The 19001-nt window shown below is 39.0% G+C and overlaps 1 protein-coding gene across 1 annotated transcript in view; it reads left to right on the top strand.

The window, feature by feature from the left end:
• Positions 1-19001, top strand: part of LOC122805677 (glycogen phosphorylase, muscle form) — a 761024-nt gene that overhangs the window by 190001 nt on the left and 552022 nt on the right. Inside the window, exons 4-5 of the mRNA XM_044076012.1 lie at positions 4562-4665; positions 13130-13261. Coding sequence (XP_043931947.1) covers positions 4562-4665; positions 13130-13261 — 236 coding nt within the window. The remainder of the gene's footprint in view (positions 1-4561; positions 4666-13129; positions 13262-19001) is intronic.

The following is a 19001-nucleotide window of genomic DNA, read 5'->3' as shown; positions in this document are numbered from 1 at the left end:
CCATCTTTTGTGCCCAAGGTGGTATCCAGTGTGGCTTTAAACTAATCCATCCATTTACCAACCTTTTTCCCTAATGCACAGAATGAAGGGGAAAGGATCCTGCGCACTCCTTGGACGTGCACAGGCAAGTTAAGTTCTTCCTTGACAGGACTAAACCTTTCAGAAAATCTGACCAGCTGCTAGTTAGCTTTGCTACAGGGGCAGAGGGCAAGGCCATTTCAAAGCCAACTCTCTCCAAATGGATAGCACACTGCATGCATTTCTGCTACAAACAGCATGAAAAACCTACCACACAGGGAATCTGAACCCATTCCACTAGGGCTACCTCAACCTCTACAGCATTTCTCAGGGGAGTCCCTACCAGGGACATCCTGGAAGCTGCAGCCTGGAGTTCTGTACACACCTTCACCAAGCGTTACCACTTGCCTATCTTTTCTAAATCCAAAGCTGGATTTGCTATAGCAGACTTGCAAGGTCTGCTAGCCAGCCCTAATGTTTCTTGACTGGCTCCACCCTTCCTCAGATTTGGGAATCGACCCAAGTGTGATGACTGCAACAGTGAAACACGAAGAACATAGTACAGTTGTGTACACTTACCATAGATGTAGATGTTGGAGTGTATTCACTGTTGCCGTCCTGGTTTTACCCTCCCTCATGCCCCCTGACTTTTCTATACTTTTTACCTGTCCTCTTTTTTGCCCATATCGTATGGCAGTGGTATTTACTTTTTACTGGAGGTGTTCCACACCATATAATTGCTTCCTATTTTGGGGGTTCCTGACATCTGGGGCAAGAAAAACTGATGTAATGGTGTCGGTTGCATGTTTTATACCCGTCACGACATGGAAGAGGCAACAGCATCCGTCTCAGAAATCCCAAGACTCTGGTATTCTGGCTAGCTGCAAGCAGATAACCCAAATGAGATGACTGCAACAATGAATACACTCAAACATCTACATTTATGGTAAGTGTACACAACTGTACTTTTTTCAAGTGGCTTATCTGGTCCTGCAGAGGCAGCCTCATCCTGAAGTGTTTCATGATTAGCTCATTTAAAGAAACCACTAGTTAATCCTTACTGTGCCGTTTTGGTACATACAACATATCTGTTTTAATAAAGAGGTTGAAGCCAGTAATTTCAAAACATTTTAGAAGGATAACATGCTGTTCACAATTTTGGAATTATTCCACAATTGAGACTCGTTTCACCTCACACTTCAGAGAAAGGTTTTGATTCTTAGTCAACACTCCTTCTCCTCTTAGTTAATGGTTGTGATTCAGGAGGCCTTCTGCAGGGGAATCTGGAGACTTTTTTTTTTATGCTGCGTTGCTTTGACTTTGTACTACTTTGGGTATACCTTCTTCAGGTCCTTTATTGCTTTGATGGTCTGGCTTAATTGTGTCTTAAGAATTGTATGGCATTATCACCATGCCTTTCTTGGGAATCATTCCTCAGCTTCCAGGCTTGCAAGTATAGGTGTTTATAAATGTTCCTCAGGTGATACAGATGGTATTGCATTTGAATTCCAGCCTCCCCCCCAAAAAAAAATTCTACTATGCAAGTTTTTTTTTTTTTTTTTTTTTAACTTTAGTAACCCCCTATTTTCTCAATTTCTATTAAAACTTTTGTCTTTGGGGAAATGGTCCTTGTGCTAGTAACCTCTGCCACAAAAGTTCAAAAATTTCAGGGTGGTCTTTGTGTCGAACATGTATTGCCATTCTGAAATTTAGGTGACTCTTTTTGGTTTTATATATGAAGTCACATCAGAGACTGCATTGACTCAAAAGATAAAACTCCTTTGTTGTGCCCATACCAACGTGATCCAGGGGCGTGCATATTCTCGATAAGTTGGATTTTAGAAATTGCAGATTTGTATATATTATCAGGTTCAGAGCTTTTGAGACGTTAGACCAGTGTTTATTTCCTTTGCACCAAACAGTTTGGGAGTCCCTGTCCCTGTAGGTAAGCAGTCTTGTTTCCCACTGAATCACTGGTTACATAGACTTTTGTCAGGATTCTGTGAGTAAAGCATTTCGGAGATTAGTCAAAACCATTCCTCCTGGGCAGTGATTGTCTGCTTTTTTTATCTTTCTATATCTGCGAGGTCTTTTTATTTGCTGTTTTGGGAAACTGTGATTTGGTCCAAAGTCTCTAGCTATAGAAAGTCGAACAAACTGGTTTGATGTTTGAAAAGTCAGAGGCTGTTTTTAGTCATCTAAGGTGTACTAGCTAGAGCTTCCACCCAGCTTCTGGGTACACAATTTACTGCAGAAATGGAGTAGCCAGGGGCATTGATCTATTGTGCGAGTACTCACTGTAACAGTAGATGATTAAGTTGTCTCGGTCTTCACATTGGATTCCCTTTTCAAGGTATTGTCTTTTCTTTCCAGAATGTTTTGGGTTTTCTTTTTGCCAGCAAGCTGGAGAAAAAATACATTTGTGCTGAATATGCTTAGTCCTGTTAGAATGTGTTTAGTCACCACGACAGTGTGCTGGATTCCAGGAAAAGATCCTAATGGCAAGTACATGGAGTGTGATGACTGTGTGAGAGTAGTGACTGAAATATTTACAACCCATTTAACCCGTGATTTGCCAGAATGGCAGTATTGTGGGTTAGTCTGTTTCTTGCAAAAGGCCCTGATGGTAGCAGAAACTGTGCATAATGGCTGTGAATGTATTGTATGTTGTATATGGGAAAGATCTATCCAGCTCTATTGTGTTTCCTGATGTTGACAGTGTGACGGTATATTGTTTGACCACCATGACAGTGCATTGCTCCTTAATAAATACCAGCTTCTTCATGTGCCACTTGAAGCTAAGGATGTGATAGTCAAGCCCCTCAACCTCTTAGCACAAGAATTCCTGGCAAAGCATAAAATAATAGGGGGACAAAAGCCCAAATAGGGACAGATTTTAAATATTGCTGTTATAAACTTAGAAAGCTGCTACAATAACAGGGTGTGTGTTAACCTGCATTTAATGTAGGATATGAAGTCTGAAACTGAAATGTATGTCATTATTTAATGACTTCAATCCTCAATGATTTGCTAGAAAACTACAAATTTTATGAAGAACAGGCAAAAAAAAAAAAAAAAAAAAAGGAGACAAAAATCAGGATTTTCTGCACAGATCTGAACAGTTGAGAGGTATGGATTGAATATGACATGTTAATTTCTAGTAAGTGGATTTTCTTTACTAGGGGTCACATGTACACTGTCATTCTTTGGAAATATATGAGAGCATTGGTTAGAGCTTGGCTTTTAATCAGGCCCTTTCAATCCTGGCGGTTGGGTTATGCAAATGTAGTAAAAAGGTCAAATAATTCATATAAATAAATCTGAAGATAGAGCACACAAAGTAAAATGTCGCATAAATACAAATGTATACTAAAACAGAAGTAAAATACAAATAAAAACTACTATAAAATCCCAACTAAATAAATGTAATGCTGTCAGCTAAATCATAAGAAAAGTGATGGAGGTGTAGGGAGCATTACCGCTTACATTCTTTTTTCAGTTCTTGGAGGTCACCACCTAAATGATTGTCCTTGTTTACACTTTTATGGTACAGCGGTACAGCAAGCATATCATCCGCTAAATCCATTTAAAAGTAATGGGGTTGGGAAGCATTACTGCTTGCTTATGTGACTTCCTGTTCTTGGAATTGCCACCAACAGGATTAGACTTGAGAGTATTTTTGAGGCTGTTATGCCTGGAAAGCAGTATACATGTTTAGGAAGCTTTGTGTTAGTGATGTCCGAATCTGTTGGTTTGGATTCATTATCCTGACATAATTAAGATGAGGTATTGTATAGTGTTAGCATCTTTTTATAAATGAAACTGTGCAACAGTATACACAGCAGGCTGACAGATATGTCTCTTAAATGACAACCGTGAAAATTTCAGACCAACATTATACTTGGTTAAAAAGCTGTAACCTTACACCGCTATCATTTAGTTAAAATGGGCGGAGGAATTATTTTATGTTAAAATACACTGCAGAGGATTCAATTGTCATACATGAACTGCAAAATCTCAAATTCAAACTGTTAAAAAAAATGCTAATGCCCATTTCATAAGTGCAGTAAGACACTAGGATGTGTACATGGTAGAGATTACCACATGACCAGGGATCATAAAGCTTTCGCCCTTCGGGCTTGTGCTTCATAACACCCCTAGATGTGTAGCAGTATTTGCACCATACACTTCCCTTGTGCTTTATTAAATGTTTATAGTGGATTAACTGTTTGCTTGACATTTTCTGATGTAATATGCCTCATTTTTAAATCCTTTTCTTGAATGTTTTTTTTTGTACTTCTGATGTAGAAAGTGACATCTGTCTGTGTTTTGAAAATTTGATGTTTACAAGATTTAAAAAATTAGGGATCATTTTTAAAGATCCTTTTATACATGGTTACCATGTAATTGTATGTTGGATTTAATTTAATTAACATGTTGATTTCTTTGTTTTAGCTGTTGAGAAGTTTTTTCTGTGCATAGCATTTGCACAGTAGGTAGAAATGCTCTTCTTTTGAAACTGACCTATGTGTTTGTGTTTCAGCCTGCTTCTTGGATTCCATGGCAACTCTTGGACTTGCAGCCTATGGCTATGGAATTCGGTACGAGTTTGGAATTTTTAATCAGAAAATTTGCAGTGGTTGGCAGGTAATTCATTAATTTTGGTTCCTATTTAAATTTAAGCTGTTTGTTGGAAATTGTGATGTTAAACGAAACAGGCCTAATGTCAGTGTTTGTCAACTTATTGTATGTATGCATTTAACTAAGTAGGTGGGTGTTCCCTGTGGACCGTTTCACCTGGGTTGTGGTAAAAGTGTTACTGGAAGTATTTTTATTATACAAACGTTAGTACAAACCGGAGAAAGTGCAGAACACATTTAAATAAAAATGATTACCCATTAGTTTCTTAATGCATTTATGGGATCCGCTTAAAATGGGTTTGTGCAGCTCTAACATGGTCTGAAGAACAGAAGTAAAATTAAAATAAATACACGCAGATTTCTTTAGTAAATCATATATTTACAGACAAGACTGAGCAGATGTTGTACTGAGCTTTATGTATGTCTGTGTTAACCAAGCAATTCTGACTGAGGATAACCCATTTTCATTGGGTGCACAGGAGAAAAGCTTTGTGTTAATGTTACAAACACTACAAGTAGCAAGTAGAAGCACAGTGCATAATAAAGCTTTCACATCAGGAATACATACATGCAGCAGAAAAAAATGAGAGCTGTCATAAAGTTACATACAGGTAACTTCAGTTTTCCATAACTGAGCTACACTCATTTGGTGCTGGAAGATTTAAAAAGTTGTGGGTTCTTTTCCCACACCAGGTAGTTGGATTCATTTTCCATTACTGACACTGCACTGCAGCATAAGAGGGTTGCTACATTTCCTGAGTATGCCATCCTTAGAATGAGATGTTAAACTCAGACCCAGTCTGCCTGAATTGGTGGTATATCAGGTAGCTCAGGTGGATGTAAAAAATCCTGTGGTACTGAGGTTCATAGATGAATACTAGGCTAACTGCCTTTAAGGGCCATTTTAAATGTAGCCAGTGACTCAAGGTCAGAATCAAACCCAGTACCTTATGTCTATGAAGTGAAAACCTTAACCATTATGCCAACCCCCCCCCTATCTTGAAGAGTAGGGGAAGTTCCCCGATGCCCTGACCAAATTTCCCCTAGTCTGTGTAAATATCACTTTGGGTCTACCTTGGAAATAGGTCATACTGGGCTAACATGGTCAACAAAGTGAAAATAATAAAATAAATATGTTAATTACCCTAGTGTGACATTGCAGTGTTATAGAAATTGAGAGGTTCACTATCAACTGTGGGCATTATTGCGTACCACAAGTATTAAAACTTTGAGAAGTGTCTCAGAAGTACTCTGCATCTGCAATGCCAGGCCTTGTCTGAGATTTGCTCTGCATGACTAGGCTTGAAAAGGCCATTGTGCTTGTTAACCTCAGTACAAACCTATGAACCTGTCAATCTGTGAGATCACTGGCAGCAAATACTGTAGGTTTAAATTTCTGAAGGATGTTCCAAACCAAGTTGATATGGACTGATGTAAACAGACAGGAGGAACTAGCAGGTGGTACCAGATTGTCCAGCCATTTCTTACGGGTAGAGGTTAGTAAAGCAGTGACAGGATCAGTTCTATTAAGTGATTCTACTTTTGTTAGAACAGTAACACCATTGTAGAACTGCTGTGGATTATGTCGGTACATAATGTTTAATGAAGAAGACATTCTTCCCCCACAATGATTTGTTACAGTTTTCACCTATTTTCTCGAACTTAGCAGGACTCTTGTATATCTTCTCTATAATACTTTTTTCAGAGTTTGTTGTACTGAGTTGTTAAGCCCCCAATTGAATTTTGTACGTGAAGCAGTAACATGTTTTTAGCAATTCTCTCATTCTGTGTTTGGTATAGAAAGAAAATTGTTGTGAAGCACTCTGTTAAACTGAGGTCAAAAGAACAATGTCTGAGATGCTGTTTGAGAGTGGAAATGAAACGTACACGGGTTAAACATGTTTGTGTCCTAGAAGCAGGGTAGTAATGTTTTGGTGTTATAAATTGTGGCTGGCACCTAATATTTCAAGGAAAAGTGTGTACACTCTGTTAAGTATACTTTCCTCTTTTTAAGAAACTTTATTTTTGCAGAGGGAGTTCCAGACCATACATCTGGACTTGGGGTGAGTATAGTCATCCATTGCTTGTGTTCTTGTTTCCCATGGCAGCTGTTCATCTTTGAAGTTAGCTTTATCAAAGAGAGAGAGAGAGAGACCATCATTGCTAGCGGTTTTTGGAGGAATCGTCTGGGGTATGGATGTAAACTTAAGACCAAAGGCTGATGTAGTGATAAACCAGAAGTTAGAAAATAAAAGCTGAAAACAGAGAAATTCCAACTCCAAGAACATCAGTACGTTATTACAGCAAAGCTTTCAGATATAAATCCTTCTTCAGTGCAATATAGAATCTGTAACATTCTTTCAGTTTTTGTAAAACAAGAGTAAAATCATGTGAGCACGGCCAGCTAATCACATAATTTCTACAATAATTCAATTAACATTTTAGCTTAGAAATATAGCAGTTCCTTAAAAAGTACTCAGACATGCTTTCAACTCAATTTGTAAATACATACTATGATGTGATTAGCTGGCCTTGCTCACATGATTTTACTCTTGTTTTACAAAAACTGAAAGAATGTTACAGATTGTATATTGCAATGAAGAAGGATTTATATCCGAAAGCTTTGCTGTAATAAAGTATTGACGTTCCTGGAGTTGGAATTTCTCTGTTCAGTATGGATGTAAACCACAGTCAGAATTTTCACAGCATTGACAGTGATTGACATGAGTGCACGTTGCTGTGTGGAAGTGGGATACTGACAAGGGAATGCAAGTTCCAGGACCGACAGTGATGACAGCCATTGTGGCTGCATAGTAAGAACTATCACATCTGAATACATTATTTAATAGGGAGGGCTTACTTAGCATTTTATTATTATCTGTATACTTAGTTTTTGTTTGTTTATCAGGAAATTTTAACTTTCTTGGATCCTTTTCAGCCAAGAAAACTGTGGATGCCTATTAGTAAATACGATAAGGTGACTGGGTAGGCTGTAGAGGAAGCAAGGAGTATTTTCTCAGAAACTGAATGTCATGTTTAATGCTAAGGCAGTCTGTTACATGGGATGACGAGTAGGTCCATTTTGAGCATGTCTGATAGGGCAGAAATTAACTTAAGGGAGTGTGGTCGGCAGGCTGGAATGAACCCTTCATTCCTCCTTATATCACTTATAGTGATGTGCCAGGTCTCTACAATATCTTTATTCTAAACTTTCCTGTAAGTTTTTGTGCAAATGTTTACCTCTTGTGACCTGTAGATTACGGCTGTAGTGAGCACAGTTGATCTTCCAGATGTTCAGAATAGTTTCGTTTTCAGCCTGTCACTAGTTTTGCAGAGCTTCAGCAGCAGGGGATGACTTTGCTTGCATTAGGAGTGCTCAGAAACAAAGAATGCCTTTGCCTACAGGGGTATGGTAGGCCTATAGATTAGGTTTGCAGGGAAGTGTAGATTAAGCCTACAGTATTTAGTTGCATGTTCCCACTTCACATTGCTTGGCTTGGTGTTTTTCTGCCTTTTTAGATGTGACCTTTGTGTTTTTTCTGTAAATGTGTGTTGCACTCACTGATAGCTGAACCTATCTGCCCGAGGGCATTTATAAGCCTAGCCAGAGTGTGTCGTCTATCGCCGCCCCATTGATTTATTAACTGAGCATCTGTCAAGCAGAGCCAATGAAGTGATCCCAGGGGTGTATTTTCTGATGTTCTTCGTGTTTCACTGTTGCAGTCATCATGTTTGGGTTATCGGCTTGCAGTAGCCCTCCGTTGGCTGATTATCAAAGTCTTGGGTCGTGTGTCGGTTGCTGTCTCATCTTCCGTGACGTCAGGTAGTCAGGGGTATAAAGCATGCAGCCGACGCCATTACATCAGTTTTTCTTGCCCCAGATGGCAGGTGCCCCCTAAAGGAAGCAATTAAATATATATACATACAAGGTTATACCTCCAAGAAAAAAGCAAATACACCAAAAAGCTTTTAATCATAGTAAAGGAGAGTACAGGTATAGCCAAAAGAAGTCAGGGGGCTGGAGGGAGGGTAACCAGGACTGCAACAGTGAATACACTCGAACATCTACATTTATGGTAAGTGTATACAACTGTACTATGTTCTTCGTGTTTCACTGTTGCAGTCATCACATTTGGGTAGATTCCCAAAGCTAAGGATGGGAGGAGGAATTTAGGTAGCATTAGGAGCAGCGAAAAAGTGTCTTGTGAGGTACATCCCAAATGGGGCATTGTACGATGGGTCTGATGAGTGACGAGTAGAGGGGAACTATAACCTCTTTATTTCTAGATGCGAACCCTTTAGTAATTAGATGGGCCACATAGAAGGATTTCCTAACTACTCTGGCAATATGATTGCCAAAGGAGAGATTACTATCTACCCGGGTCCGTAGATATCTTATTACCTCTTCTGTATTAAAGGGGCTGCCACCTATGTGGTAATTCGTGGGTGTTTTGTTTTTCCCAAACAGGATGACTATGCATTTTTTGGCATTAAGCTTGAGGCCATGACATTAACACCAGGTGTCCGTCTCAGTAAGGCCCTTTTAGAGGATGTCCATGTCAGCCGGAGGGTCAGTTATGGCTCCCAGTTTGCAGTCATCGGCAAACTTGGTTAGCCATAGTCCTCCTGTGTTTGCCTGTACTTCTGAGAAGTATATGCTGAACAGTAGGGGTCCCAGGACCGGGCCTTGCGGGACACCACTTGTGACTGGTTTAGAGTCGGACCTGGAGCCCTCTATTCTTACCGTGCGAGTTCTGTCTGTAAGCCAGTTGTCAACCCATCTCGTGACGTAGGGGTTTATGTTCAGGCTGGTGAGTTTTTCTGGAATACCCGAGTGGGGAATGGTGTTGAAAGCCTTGGCGAGGTTAAGGTAGGCTGTGTGAACCACCTTCCCTTCGTCTATGGCCTTGGTGACTGTCTCGAAGTCAACCAGGTTTATTAGGCATGATCTGCCCTTAACAAAGCCAAACTGGGTCGGGTCAAGTGCTTGGAGGTTCCCAATGTCTTTGTTAATGAGTTCCATGATGATGTGCTCCATAGCCTTGCAGGCCAGGCTAGTCAGGCTTATGGGCTGATAGTTACCAGGGTCAGTTGTGGCCCCTCCTTTGTGGAGCAGAATAACCGTTGCTGTGCACCATTCCGTGGGCACATAGCCTGTGGAGTGGCTGAGGTTGAACAGCGTGTTTAGGTGGGGGGTTAGTTCGTTCTGTAGTTCGTGCAAGACGCAGCCTGGGACACCATCTGGCCCCATTGACACTGTGTTTCTGGCTTTTGAAAGGGCTATTTTCACCTGTGCGTCTGTGATTTCTGGGACACTATAATTTTCCGGTATTGTTGTGGGCCCCTTTGGGGGTGAGGGGGGGGTGAAGTTTGCACTGAATCTGTCTGCCAGGATGTTGGCAATATCAGTAGGTTCAGTATATTTTGTGCTATTTTGCACTAGCTCAGTGCACATCTGCGAGTTGCCACCTAGATTCTTAACATAGCTGAAGAAGGCTTTGTGGTTATCTTTTGAATCCTTGGCTATTTTTCTTTCGAAGTTAGCCTTGGATGGTTTTGAAAAACACTAGTTTCTCTACATACTTGTTCTGCAGATAGAGAATATCAAGCACGTGTGTGTCTGTGTGTGTGTATATGTGGAGTGGGGGGCAGGGGAGATTGGCCTGAGCTGCTAGCACCATGGTCAGGTCTAGGTCTTGTACAGTAAGTTTGCATTTTGTGTGCTCAGGAGGCCAATGTTAAGTGTAAGGGGACAAGAGTAAAGTGTTTGGCAAAATCTCAACAGTTGGCCCTGGTGTTTAGTGCATTTCTTGGCCTTGGAGGATGTTGTCAGATCTAGTGTACTGTTTGTTCGTCGGGGGGAATTCTTCATAGTCTGGAACCAGTATGTGAAACACAATGTAGCAGAGAACATAAAAGCACAGAGAGCAGTGCTTAGAGTACCATGAGGAGCAGACTAAGTAATGCACCTGGAATCAAAGCATTATTGCTTGACAATGATTCTAAATGCAGCTAGATGGGTGGGTAGCAGGGTGTAATGTCTTGTTCCTCAAATATACAGGACACTGAGGCAGAGCAAGAGAGCAAGCATAGCAGGGGGGCAGCACTGTGGGGGACAGTTAGATGGGTTGAGGTGGCAGGCCATACCACAGAGCATGGGGGGGCAATTGTTATGATAAAGCAGGTGTGAGAACTGGGCAAATAATGGACGATAGCCTAAAGAATAGCCCAGAAAGGTTACAAACAGGAGGACGTTTAAATGGAATAAAAGATAATATTGGAAAAAATGAATAAATTATGTGGCAGAAATGAGGGAGTTTGGTAAGGAGGTAGGCAAGATGTTCAGGATGCTGGGCAAGGCTTAGCTTGTGGACCTTTGGGATAGATGCAAATTAGTTTATTAGTGTTTGGTGGAACAACAGAGGAGGGTTTAGGAGCTAAATACAGAGTGGCTAATGAAAGGAACTCTAGAGAATGGGACCAGGTCAGCAGGATTACTATGTGGGAGATGGTAGGAAGACAACCAGTAGGGGACTTGAGGCTTTTCCTTATGGGCATCACTGAAGAGATGGAATAGAAGTGGAGGAGGACTGCAGCTGCCTTAGGCTAGCTGCAGTAATTTGGGAGAGTACATACACGCATGGCTCCTTTTGCCAACTATATTACTTGTTATGTTGAGAATTTATGGTAAGCTTCCATTTTGTGATGGTGGTGGGAGGCATTGGTGATCTTTGAGTATTTGACCTGACTAGACCCCCAGTATGTGGTGGGACTTCATTACATTCAGTACTGCTATTACAAAGTCTTTGGATGTGCTTGCTTGGTTTGTACATTTTGGACTTTAGTTTTACTACAGTTTATTTGCAAATTCACTGACTTAAGGCTCATATGTGTAGCCTGACTTGTGATGATATGGGTGATTGCTCTGAAGGATGTTTTGATAACCAAGTCGTCAGCATTTAGAATGGACCTAGTCTAATAAAAAAAATGCCAGTGTTAATAGTTAAAGGAAGGTAGTGAAAACTGGTTTGAAACGTAGTCTTTCAGGGTTGCCAGTTGTAGGGATTGAAGACTGTAGCATTACTGTTGAATGGGGGTGATGGTCATAGTCAAGTAGCTCAGTTAAGTCACCGGTGATTACACAGGTGCATATATTACGGCAGATTTTGTTTGTTAAAGTGAGAAAGACCTTTTCTTGTGCTTTTTGGTGATATAAAATTAAATATTTTAACACATTTAATGAAGGTTTCCCTCCAACAGTTTGATAATAAGTTTCAAATACTTTAGATAGTAGTGGAAAGAGAGAGGCCTGTGTGTGTTAGAGAAGGTACCATCTTTTGGAGTCTGGAAACAATGCTGCCATCTTGGGAGTTTCTTAAGTTAAAGATCTGTACCAGGGGATGCACGATAACTGCATCAGGTTTTGAGAAATGTTACCTATATGTAATGTGCATTTGGGGCTGCTACGTGATGTTTTGTTTTCTAGTCCATTTAGATGTCTGTAGTGTTTGGGGAGATTAATTTTGAAATGTAAAAAAGTTAGATTGAGGTTTATTTTGGTAACTGGATCCAAGAACTTGCCTGGGTTTGAAATTGATTAAGGTGAAAAGAATTTCTGATAGTTACTTTTACTTCAAGCTGCTGATCTTAACATGTTCACAATAGTATTAATGGTTTGAATTGATGCCCATCAGTGTTTGCTTCTTTTTGCAGTACATTATCTTAAATACTGTCATCCCAGTTATTTTTTTATGCACATGTTCAAGTGTAATATAGGTCCTGCTTTGTGACGTGTCTTTCATAAAAATGGTAGTCCTTACTTGTCTGGAAGGCTTGGCATAAGAGTAATTCTGTTGTTTTCCTTTGCTTCAAAGAGAAGGTGTTCATTGTGTAGGTGCATCAGAAGGTGAAGAACATTCTCCAGGGCCAGGGAAAGTAGGATACTGAGCTTGGAGTATCCAGGTTAGATTCTAGGGAGTCCAAGATGTGGTTTAATTAACAACTGGAAACTAATTGCCTTTACTCCTTTTGTCTGTCAACTAGTAAGGCATTGGTCACTGAGGGAGGGAGGGTATCCAAGAGAAATCACAATTTTGAATGCTTTATTACTCAGACAGTAATTGAGGGTGATTTGTTCAATTGCTTGTGGTTTGGATCCAGTGGTTTGACTTGACTCCTGTCTCATAGTCTGGGCTTTATCCCTTTGTGCCAAAGCATCTGGCTTGTTTAGTATATATTTTTTGTTTTGTTTTCCTGCATATTCCCATTAGTAAAAGGATGCATTATTCCAAGATTTTGCCCTCGCTCCTTTTTTTTAAATCTTTGAAGAAAGTGACATTTCTCTAGCAGGTTAACGTTTGACGTAAACTGCTTAGACAATAAATGGTGTTGTATTTAACCTGCCTTTTGGTAGGGTATTGGAAATTGAGTTGTCTTACAGAATGCACATTTGTTTCCCAACGATGTTGTAGGTAGAAGAAGCCGATGATTGGCTGAGGTACGGTAATCCATGGGAAAAGGCTCGTCCTGAGTACATGCTTCCCGTTCATTTCTACGGTAGAGTGGAACACACAAAAGAGGGAGCCAAATGGGTAGATACACAGGTAAGATACTGTTTTAGGGGTTCACTTTGTATAGTGGTATATATTTGTGCATTTTATTACCATTTCTGATCAATTTTCATTAACCAGCCCGGCCAGAAATTTATTTAGAAGGTATGTATTTGTAATCCATTCATTGGGGTACTGTTTTAGGTGGGATTTTCAGAGTGCTGCTTTGGAACATCAGTATCATACTATATTAGCATGTATCCTGTGCAGACTGCAGTGTCTGCTGCTTGTGTCATTTGTGCTGCATTTTGCATTGTTGAAAAAAAACTGTATGATTTGAGGTTCCTCTTACATTGTAAAAAGTGTGTGTGTGTGTATTAATATAAACATATATTTACATTTACTGTGGTGGTGGTGCTGCGGTAGCGCTGTCGCCTCACAGTAAGATGTTGTACCGTTCGATTCTCAGCTATAGCGTCTTCTGTCTGGAGACATGCGTGAATGGGCGTACCTTCGTTGAAGGTTGTGCATCAGGGCTGGCAACTCGGCATGTAAAAATCTACTGCCAATCATTAGCAGACCAGAGTTCCACTGTGGAGACCCCTAACTGGGAAAAGCCGAAAGACACAACATGGATCTACTTCACAAGCTCGACGTTTCAAAACTTCGAACTGCAAATAGTTGAGACGAGCCAATCGAAGTTTTGAAACTTTGAAATTGTAATAAAAAAATAAAAAAACAAATTATTTTTTACGTTTTTGCAGGGGGGTAAGCCCCCCCTGCACCCTCCAAATCCCCTGCTAAATACATATATCAACTTCATTCATATCATTCGAAGTTTCAGAACTTTGATCTTATGGCCTCATGAATTTGCAGTTCGAAGTTTTGAAATTATGAGCTTGTGAAGGGAATGTGTGTGTGTCTCTCTATATACACACACATATATACACACACATATACACACACACATATATATATATATATATATATATATACATATATATATATATATATATATATATATATATATATATGTGTGTGTATATATATATATATATATATATATATATATATATATATATATATATATATATATATATATGTGTGTGTATATATATATATATATATATATATATATATATATATATATATATATATATATATGTGTGTGTGTGTATATGTATATATGTGTGTGTGTGTATGTATTCATGTGCAACAAACCAGCACCAGGAGATTCAAATTCAGTTTTAAAATTTATTGCACAAATATACACCGTAAACGGACGAACGAGGACAAAAATAATTAAAAGCATAAAAGCATTCACTATCGTACCATGCGTTTTCGTCTTATTCCATAGACTTCATCAGATGACCAGTGAATAATCGTGATACCAATATATGATTAAACTAATTAATTAAGCTACCAATAAAATACTCAGTTTACTATTTGAAACCACCAATAAAACATCAAGCGTAGTAATAGTGTGTTACTGCTTTCATTTTCTGGTTCCCTTTTAAAGTAATTTAATTAAAATATTCATTACATCTTAAAACCACATAAATATTTTTTTAAAAAAGAACCAATCAAAGTATCTCATTTAGAATCAAATATCAAAATATTCTTTAAAAAAATTATAGTTATGTATAAATATATAAATATAAATATGCATCTATATTTATATCTATATATATGTATATGTATGTATATATATATATATATATATATATATATATATATATATATATATATGTATCTATATATATATATATATATATATATATATATATATGTATCTATACTTCCTTTGCTGAAATTAAGATCTGCCATAGTTAAAAACTGATGTATTTATAAAAGAAACCACTAGAGGGCACCAAATCCTTTCTTTATATAATATACATCAATAATAGAGAAAAGTCATTGTATTTAAGCATAGTTATATTTATATATTTATACATGACTATAATATTTTTAAAGAATATTTTGATATTTGATTCTAAATGAGATACTTTGATTGGTTCTTTTTTAAAAAAATTATTTATTTATGTGGTTTTAAGATGTAATGAATATTTTAATTAATTACTTTAAAGGGAACCAGAAAATGAAAGCAGTAACACACTATTACTACGCTTGATGTTTTATTGGTGGTTTCAAATAGTAAACTGAGTATTTTATTGGTAGCTTAATTAATTAGTTTAATATATATTGGTATCACGATTATTCACTGGTCATCTGATGAAGTCTATGGAATAAGACGAAAACGCATGGTACGATAGTGAATGCGTTTATGCTTTTAATTATTTTTGTCCTCGTTCGTCCCTTTATGGTGTATATTTGTGCAATAAATTTTAAAACGGAATTTGAATCTCCTGGTGCTGGTTTGTTGCATATTTCTTTGGATTATTGGTTATTTTGTGCTTTTCCACATTTTTCCTGATGTATGTATACATCTCTATATATATTATGATATATAGATATATGATATATAGCTATAGATGTGTATATATATATTGTGACCATATCTATAAATGTATCACATAAACACAGGCACACACTGTCAACAAAGTATATTGCTTTTTATTGTAGTAAGTGCAGAGATTTCAAATGACTGTTGTGGTGTTTTAATGCAGAAACCTTTTGATGTACTGAAAGCTTCGGCATTGTGTGTGGGAGTGTTGCAGGTAAGAGTTAAAATACAGCCTAGGTAGCTAAGAAAGGGGATAGGTTCAGAGGTGTGTATATGAAGGTTTTGGATTATATATGTGTGAGTGTTTTTTGGTTGGGTGAAGGAGATAGTTTTATTGTTTTGTGTGTGTGTGTGTGTGTGTGTGTGTGTGTGTGTGTGTGTGTGTGTGTGTGTGTGTGTGTGTGTAAGTGGTACTATTAGGAAAAGTGTTTTTGGTAAGGTGATATGTAATGCTGGCGTTAATGGCAGCAGTATGGTCAGGGTTAACACATGAGTTAAACACCAGTCCATCTTTTGTAGCGTGAGCTTACCTGAATCCTGGAACTGTTCCTAACCCCAACCATTCACTTTGTCTTGGCCTTTCACTACTGGTGCCACTATTCAGATAAGTGGTCAGAATTTATTATTATTTTTTTTTTTTTGCATGATTGCAAAATAAGACATTTTGATGATCATCATATTGATCACTACTGCAGTAGCTTTAGCTATGCAGGTTATATCCTGCCAAGGATATAACAGCTAGTCAGCTTCCAGAGCTTCAGGACACCTTCCATGCACCCAAATTTTCTGGCAGTTCGAACTGAGCTGACTAAAAGACAAGCTTGGAAACAAAGCCCTTCAGAGCTTTAATGCCACCGTAGAGTATGCATTTCTGAGGCTTTCAAGGATTGACTGTTGGCTTGTGTTCTTCCTGTGCTAGGTAGACAAGTTCCATTTTGGGGAAAAGACTTCCATTCAGTATTTTTTGTTTATTATTAAAACTTGCCATTGGGCGGCTGCAGTGGTGCAGCGGTTAGCGTTGCTGCCTCACAGCAGAAGTTTCTCTGGTTCGATCCTCAGCTGGGGTGCCTTCTATGCGGAGTCTGCATGTCCTCCCTGTGGTCGTGTGAGTTTCCTCTGCATGCTCCGGTTTCCTCCCACATCCCAAAGACATGCTGTGGGTGGATTGGATACTCTAACTTGGCCCTAGGCATGAGTGCATGCATGTGTGTGCCTTCTGTGGAATGTTGGGCACCGGGCTGGCAACTTGACACCGTAAAACTCCACTGCCAATCATGAGCGGACGGGTGATCCGCTGTGGCGACCCCTAACCGGGAAAAGCCGAAAGAAGAAGATTAAAACTTGCCATTATTGTAAAGCGTGATGTTTGTGTTTTACTGAGCTGTCATGAGGCTGTACTGTACTTTTAAAACAGGAGCTCTCCTCAGTTTAAAAATTGTTTAAAGTAACCAAAAAAAATGTTTTTTTCTGTGAGAAAATCGTGTTTATTTTACTTTTTGGGATTGGAAAGGTATTTAAGTACTTTTTACTATATTTGTCCAAGAAAAAAGTGACTTTTAAATTGTTTTTTTAACCAGCATTTGCTGCTTGATTTCCATGGGAAAGAGGCACCATTTTCAGCTTGACTATGGAACAATCTGTTGGTCTTATTGATCAGTCATTCTTCCTTACAAAAAAAAAAGTAAAAAAATAAGCAAACAGCCTTTGCCATCATGGCAGACTAGCAATTTGTTTCAGCCGTAGGACGGTGACACTGTTGTGGCCATTAATTGTACCTCATACCGGTCATCTTTTACCCCAGATCTGTCACCTACAGCCACTATGGACTGGGGGTTAGCTACGTCCTTTGCGGCTGTTGGGGTCCCCTCAGTGGGCAAGGGAGAGCCGATCTTGTCCGACCTGGAGATTGAAGAAAAAAAGCTTCCCTGTTTTGCCAGAGTGTTGTACCCATGAAGGTGCTGCTGCTGCCATTAATAACACTGTTGGTTCCATTTATTTCTGTTACATACTTAGATTTTTGTTATTTTTGTATCTACTCCTACTCAAATTTCCTTAGACAGGAGTAGTTTACTGGGACTTGCTCAGGGTTTAATTAAAGCTATTCTCCTTATACAGTGGCTTCCGGTAAAAGAAAGAGGGATAACTCCTTTCCAGAAGAGATTCAAGATTCTGAATCTGGACAGGAGGATGAATGGACTCCTACATGGTTTTATCTTCAGATTTCTGATTCAGACTCTTCAGGACATCTCAGTTTCGGACTCTCCCTGGGGACGATTCTTTTTCTGGGAGATCATTTCTAGAATGTGTCATTGTTTTCAGTGGGAGAACATGGTTTCTCAGTTCCTCAAAAAATAGTATGAGCTGTTACAGAAGGAATTTTCAGAACCTGCATACATTCCTCCAGTTCTGTCAGCACTGGAAGATGTGTTTGTTACTGCCTGCAATTTTCCTGGCAGTCAGGTATATAAAATTCCTCATTTAGTTTTTATACACGCTTCCCAAACCTGATCCAACTGCTGTAACTTTAGTTAATCCCTCTGCTGCTAAACATATGGATAATTATTATCATACTCTTTCTGATAAGGATAGGAAGATTATTGATAAGTACGGGGAAAAATGTATGCTTCTGAAACTTTCATTTTTCAGAATTTTAAATTGTTAGACTTTCATGTTAAGGTTTGTTCTGACTAATTGTAAAAGTATGAGGAATGTTTTATCTGCAGATGTTCATTGTGTTTCACTGTTGCAGTCATCAGTCAGCCTGATTAACAAAGTCTTGGGTCCTGCGTCGGTTGCTGTCCCTTCTTCCATGACATCAGGTCATCAGGGGTATAAAACATGCAGCCGACTCCATTACATCAGTCTTTCTTGCCGCGCGGTGCCCGAAGCAGAAGCAGTTCGCAAGTGCCGATCGGCCAACTCCTGAAATTTTCATTTTCGAGTTTCAGAACCGAAGTCTTCAACTAAAAGCTAAGTACTCCGTTGGGGAAACTTTTTCTTGCTCCTTACCGATGTCAGTAAAAGTTAATAATTGTATTACTTGTGGGAAGCAAATACCTCGTAAGGATTTTCATTTGTACTGTATTCCTTGCCTAGGCCCTGACCACGATGTACCCTTGCTGTCAGTTTTGTGCTTTACTTAATCAGCGCACTATCCATCGTTTGTACATTTTTGCTTCTAAATATTTTGGCTCTCAGTTTAATTATCCAGAAATGACGTTGGTTAGCCGTCCGAATACTGAAAAAAACGCAAAGAAAAAGACAGAGACAGGCCGTTGAGGTCTAAAACTGCAGACGACAAACGACAACGCTTCTAAGCCAGTCGCCAGT

This window comes from Protopterus annectens, chromosome 6.part1 (assembly GCF_019279795.1).
Source record: "Protopterus annectens isolate FY-2018-M chromosome 6.part1, PAN1.0, whole genome shotgun sequence".
Classification (NCBI taxonomy): domain Eukaryota; kingdom Metazoa; phylum Chordata; order Ceratodontiformes; family Protopteridae; genus Protopterus; species Protopterus annectens.
The sequence above is the reverse complement of the archived record's forward strand: the minus strand, read 5'-3'. Positions and strand labels throughout refer to the sequence as shown.